Source organism: Festucalex cinctus, chromosome 9, assembly GCF_051991245.1.
Source record: "Festucalex cinctus isolate MCC-2025b chromosome 9, RoL_Fcin_1.0, whole genome shotgun sequence".
In the NCBI taxonomy this organism is placed as follows: Eukaryota; Metazoa; Chordata; class Actinopteri; order Syngnathiformes; family Syngnathidae; genus Festucalex; species Festucalex cinctus.
In genome coordinates, this window is record NC_135419.1 from 5,249,196 (window position 1) to 5,255,921 (window position 6,726).

At 38.2% G+C, this 6,726-nt stretch overlaps 1 protein-coding gene across 1 annotated transcript; it reads right to left on the bottom strand.

Annotated features, from left to right (window-relative positions):
- Positions 1-2,802: 2,802 nt before the first annotated feature.
- spata4 (spermatogenesis associated 4) lies at positions 2,803-6,719 on the bottom strand. The gene is made up of 6 exons (XM_077532730.1): positions 6,581-6,719; positions 5,989-6,118; positions 5,667-5,785; positions 5,297-5,517; positions 5,150-5,212; positions 2,803-4,376 (listed from the first exon to the last, which is right to left on the bottom strand). The coding sequence occupies exons 1-6, from the start codon at positions 6,655-6,657 to the stop codon at positions 4,282-4,284; spliced, it is 705 nt and encodes a 234-aa protein (XP_077388856.1). The 5' UTR covers positions 6,658-6,719; the 3' UTR covers positions 2,803-4,281.
- Between the last annotated feature and the right edge of the window lie 7 nt (positions 6,720-6,726).

Sequence of the window (6,726 nt, forward strand, 5' to 3'; positions counted from 1 at the left end):
CAACTCCTTTGTCACTCCCAAAGCACATCTCACCACTTTTGGTGTCCTCATACATGTCTTGTGCTTTTCTAGTACGCTTCTCTGCTACTCAAGGCCTCCGCACGCAATACCACACTTCCTCTCAGGAACTGCCTTTCCATTTTTCATTCCCTTGAGTGCCTTTCTAACTTCTCCCTAACTAATCGTCGTTACTTATAGTCCACCGCAATTGCCGCTTCTGTGCTTCCTTCACTCTCATTTTCCACATTCATCAACTGCTCAAAGTATTCTTTCGAGCTATCCGGCTCACACTTTGCATCACTAAACACATTTCCGTCACTATCTTTCATCACTTTAGCTGGTTGTCTCTTATCTCTGTCTGGCCAGTCTGTTTGGGGAGTGTTGCCTATATACATCTCCTTGTATATTGGTCGCTGTCACAAGAACCAATACGTTAAAATTACCTATTCCTAATTTAACATTATGTCTCGCATTACACCTTAAATGTACACAATTCATAAGTCATACAAGTTTAAAATCAAGTTCAGCAGAAGAACCAAAGAAAAAGCAAAATAGTTAATTATTATTAATTTTTTTTTGTACATTAGAAGTGTATTTTTGGGGAATTGTATGACATCAGGGGGCTTTGAAATCAGGACAAAATGTTGCATTTTTGTACGAAAGCATGCCTGCTTTCTTTTTGTACGGCTTCTATGATATTCTTGCAACATCTGGTGATGAACAGATGGTGGGACAGATATGGATGGATGGATGGATGGATGGATGGATGATAGAAATGTGGGGTTTGTACAAGTGGATAATAAACTATTGAACATTTCACACTGTGATACATCTTTTTAATTTTGTTGCCAAGTGTGCTAATGCCATTCCGAAATGATTGCCATTGCATATTAAATGTGCAGAAGTAATGCTGCATCAATATTTAAATAGTCAATGTAACACACTGGAAGTTGAATAAATAATTCATTGATTGTGGACCACTTTGATGGATTTCTTTAATTATACAGTTAAGGGTGGACTTGCTTAAATTTGTGTCACGGTTGACAAAGATTTTTGGTTATTTCTTTGCAGGATTACAAAAACGCTGACATTGTCACTTTAGCTAAAGTAATTGTTGCAAATCCACATGCGGCTGCAGATTGAAGAATCGTTCTCGTTTAGACACTAGTGTTTTCATTTTATATCGAATGCTGGAAAACTGATATTCCTCATTTTTACTTTTATTTCTGGGATAGGAATTTCCACCCCCTTTTTTTTTTTTAAGTTTTACTTCTGTGATGACAGACAGTTAGGTCACACTTGTTTTTTAGTTGACCTGACATTTATGATACAGTATTTTTTTTTTCTCTTTCCATTCTGCTTCAGTTTTGAGGGACTGTTACATTTTCTGCTTTTACTTAATGACAGACTGTTACATTTATTCTGTGTTTTGTTGTGTTTGTATGAGTTTGAAACCTGCTCCATATATGGTAAAATGTTGTAACTGGAAAAATATGCCTTAATAATATGCCTTAAATTTTGTACAAAAAGTTGGACGCTGAACATGAAGTTAGCATCAGCTATGAACATGAATCCATGAGCCATTATTATCATCAAAAACACAAATTGTTATGTCCAAAAATGCCATTCATAGCTGTTGTCGCCCATAGCTGCCCTGGATAACACGGATTTGGTTATCAGAGTGGGAGATTTGTGTGTTGTGGAAGTGGGAGGAGGGGTCCTCACTCTTATATAGACCCCCACCTACTGAGCATCTTCCCTCCCTCTGTGCAGCGAGGAAATCTCAGCAGATGGCGGAACACTTTCTAAGGGCATTTCAGGCCTCTTCTCGCTGTTCCATTTACTGGCATACTCAAGCATGTCGACGTGCTAACAAAGTGTTAGCACGTCGACATGCTTAAGTGAATATTACGCGATGGGTGCAGCACATCGGCTTAAAAGAGGCTCACAGTAAGCTAATTACCGTCTTCAGTGTGGTTTTGGCTGCGTCGTCGCCATAGCAACCCAGCCAGAGCTAGCGTAGATGCGTTGATGTAAATATAGGCGTCAACTTTTCAACCCGAGTGTTTTCATAATTAATATTAGAAATAGAGGAATGTGCGTAGCTATGTGTGGACGCTTTGAGATTGATGTAGGATTTACGCTGCCATGGAAACAAGACGAACTGACAGATATGCACTTGTGAGACACGTTCATTAGGGACGCCAGCAAAGATTAAAAGTCTGTGACATATTTGTTGTTATAGGAAATAATGAGAATAGAAATACAGTTAAAGTTTAAAAGTATTTCCTATTGGTGCCACAAGAAGGGACTACTTTTGTCTAAATCAACCTCGGCAAGCTTAATATAAGCACAAAGATGCAACCAGATGGCAACAACATGCGCATGTGAGTTTGAGAGAATGGATAAATTGATAATAGTCGATAGCTCCTCCCCACAAAAATGTATTAAAATGATCAAATGCTGGATAGTGAATATGCAGCGATTGACTATACGACACACCCACTAAAATGTTTACAAGTAACCCCCATATTAGCTGGTTGAACCCTAAATATTCAAAACAAAACAAAAAAACAAGAAAAAGCCAAGTTCATCCTTTTAATGCTTGCTGGAGAAAAGTCTTATGAGGTGTGCTAACATCTTGCCATTCTGATGTTAACTTATTTTCCCTAATTTGTACTCCATCTTCACTTGTTGGAATCTGTATAGCTTTAAGCTATACGCTAATATAGATTGCTATATCTTAATTAAAACTCATTTATTCACACGTGGAAGTGCAGTAAACAAAAAAAAAAAAAGATGCACAGGGTGGATGTTTTATTTACAGGCTGCAGCGATTGATTTCAGTCATCCCCACCAATGTTGCCATCTAGTGGTGATTGTAACCCAAACATGATGACATCATGTCTGCAGCGAGCGATACAGCTTCGTCGTGGATGTAGAAATGTCGCTTAGCAGGTGAGACATGTCTTGTGTGTACAAATAGTTGTGTCTCACCCATTAAGTGTAAAATAAAATAAAATAAAATATAAAAAGTCAATCTTTTTTTGGCTATTACAAAAGTATTTTTTCTGTGAGTTAGCCATTCTGACTTGTGCCTGGTTGTCACACGTTTGGATAATTGACTTCTTAACCCTGCCCACACATCAAGCTTCTCCACCCATGACTTGGCAGCCAGGCTGAGTAAAGATTTGCTCCTTGCACGTAACTCCAAACAATAATCTCAAGTCACCTTTCCCCATTGAAATGAATGGAAATGTAATTAAACCGTTCCAGCTACACCTCCAAAACATTTTGCAATGTTTTTTTTTGTTTTGTTTTGTTTTTTAATGAAGAAAATACATTTTTTTTCCAAAATAAAAACATACAGTAATAACATAATACAATAAAAAAGAAGTTTTTGTCATTTTCTCATTTCATTCTTTCACACCTTGGCCACATGGGGGCAGTATAAAGGCCAAATCATCCTGCAAATTTTTCCTGCCTTTGATGGAGCAGCCAATCATATTGCAGCACGATGTGTCCTGCCTAACTCAAGAGGGATTCATAATAGCACAAAATAGCAGGACGTCTTCAACTCAAATGGGGTTCGGTCATTCTTTGCAGAGGATAAAGAATGCAGTATACTGTATGTCTGTGGGTATTATGTAGTATATTGCCTGTCTCCAATCATTGCCTTATGTTAATATTAACCTTGAGGTAGAGGACTGGTTTAGCTACATGGTTTGTATGAACCCACATATAACTTAATTTTGTTTGACAGTAAACTTAAACTGAGAGCAATAAACAATTTGAAGCTGAAGTATTTTATCTGACACTGTGACCCTACAGTGCTCGTATATCAAGTTTATACTCGTAAGTTACAGCAAAACAAACAAAACAAATCCCAAATGATGCTCGTATCTGGAGACACTTGAAAATCAGCCATTTCAAGGCACCTCTGTATTGTTTACAGACACTTGCTTCCCCCCAAATTGTGTAAAATCAGGGTGATGGGGTGATATATGTGTTTCCCAACCATACATGTGCCGCATGCTTGGATCTGCACTTGCTGACAGGTATAATTGATGGCAATGAAGTGCTGTCTCAACCAGGGAAAATAATCCACGCTGTCTTTCAAGGGCTCCGTGTAAAACAGGTTAATTTCAACAAGGTGTGAAAAGCGTCCTCTTATTAGAGATCCTTAGTGTACTTTGACAAGAGTGTGTCACAGCCAATTTCAGTTCAGACACGTGAGAACTGTTTTGAACGATGATGGAGAGAAAAAGCACACTGTTTGGTTTAACAGCTTTGTGCAAGTCTTCTGGCAGGCTGGTTCACTTTGATGGTCTTGTATGAGACAACAGCACCACTCAGTGGGGACTGGAGGCACAGCTCTGGAAAGCACAAGACAAGTAGCGGTTAGAGGGAGACTAAACATACATATTAATGCTCAGAGTTTATATATATATATATATATATATATATATATATATACACACACACGATGTTTTGCTTTTTCACAAAGCAATAATATTGGTCAGTCTGCAGTCTTTATTTTTTATTTTTTTTTACATAACAAAGTATTAACAAATCTGAAGTGTTTATCACATAAAACCACACAAGTGGTCACTACCGTGGTAGCCCACAATGACCTCATTAGTAGCCCAGAGGCCGTTCCTCATAATAGCTCACCAGTCATGGGACATTGTGATTTCCCCTTGTAGAAGTGATCAATTTGAAAATGTGAACATTTTTTTATAATTTCCTGAAAAATAAAGCTTTTGGAGATGTGAGGATTCTACCCGAAAATCAACAACAAAACAAAACAAGTCTTATGTAAATGAAATGTATTATTATCATCATTTATTATTATTATTATTATTTAAAATACATATTTAAAATGATTCAATTTCACTTTTGACATAATGGAAGGCATAATCTGTATATTACTGCAAAACATTATTTGGGGGAAAAAATATGGATTTTTTTTTTTCTATTTTATGTATTGATTTTATATTATACATGTAATATTACCACAGTATAGTACTTGATACAGTATTGTACTTTTATCAGTCTATTATGTTATAATTGGAATTATGATGTGTTTTGTAATGTTTACCGTATCTTTTTAAATTATATATACAGAAGTGCACTAAATCTGCCTCACCAGACAAGTGACTCTGATTTTTCCCAGTCGTCTGTTTGGGTCTTGACTGCAGGTTTGACCTCCCTGAAGAAAATGTTCAATCATTAAAGAAAATGCTCTGTCATGAAATCCTTCACTCGAAACAAAATGTCCTCCCGGAGGTCTCACCGCTGTCAGTCACCGTCCGATCAATCTTGTCCTGCAGGTGCTTGCAGATGATGGCTTCGGCCCTCCTCCCGTTGGCGAGGATGTCAGGCAGGGCCAGGACCTCGGTCTTTCTCAGGTTACTTTTCACGGCTGTGGTGGCGGTGGCGCGAGCCGCTGGAGGGAGGAGCTGCTGGTACTTCTGGTCAGAGAAATCCAACTCTTGGCTTTGAGCTGTTCGAGGCCTGAATGGATGATTTTGATCATTTAGTGGATATATTATGGAAAATCAACTTTTTATTGGCCTGCAAACAACAGTATCTGGAGTGCCTGCCCGCTTAGCAAGTGGAAAAATAAAGAAGAAAGTAAATATTTTTTTGAGCTGCCTTGTCACCTGTGCTTGGTCAGGACAGAGTACACCTGCTGCACCAGCAACTCAGCTGCTCCCGGTTTACAGTGCATGGTCCCATAGGCTAGCTTCTCACTCAGGTGCAGACTCAACTTTTGCAGTGTCTGTCGACACAGAGACACTCTGATTGGTCCATTTGAAATTAGAGTGATGACATCACACACATATATAGGACCTTAATGGCATTCTCTCCCTTCATAAAGGGACCACAGTCGACTGAAAATAAAATTAAACATGTTTAAAAAAAATAACAGCAATCCAATTATGCTTGTATCTGGTTATTTTCAACCATTTTTCTTGCTCTTACCCGGCGTATCTTGTTCCAGTTGTCCTGCTTGGCAGAGAACGACGCTCCCCTGCTGTAGGAATGCATTTCAAAATCCCTGGGATAATAACGGCAAAACATCTCGGCCACATGGTAGCCACTGCAAAAGTCTCTGGGGAGAAAAAGACCACGCACAATTGTGTTTTCACATCTTGACAACGGTAGTGTGATTATTTGATTTGGTCAGTTGATTAAAAAGTATTTGCTAGGACGAAGAAGTTCAAGACACGTCCTCATACAGTGAACAGAGAGGAGCCAGTTTAGTTTGCAAAAGCGCAGTCAGTGTTGTCAAACTAGTGTTTTGGTCGACCCCTCAAGCTATTTTTCAGAAAAAAATGACTAGCAACTTTATTCATGATTATTTTAATGATCAATATGTCTGTTATTGAAAACAATTAGATTAAAATATATATATATATATATATATATACATACACACACACACCCACACACACACATTTCTTATTAATTTGCTGTATAACACGTTAAAAAAATATTATCGTAAACACTACTGCTACTAATGACATTTGTAATAGTTATATATATTTCAAAAATGCCATGACGACTTATTTACCTGCGTACGTTCATTGGCTGGACTGTCAATTCGAGGCTTTGCAGCCATCTTGTAACGTCCCTCGGCAGCCCCGTCATAGTTTTTTTTTTTTTTTTTCCTTCCCCTCACCCTTCTTCTCGGCCTTCCAGCCAAACACCGCGCAAATC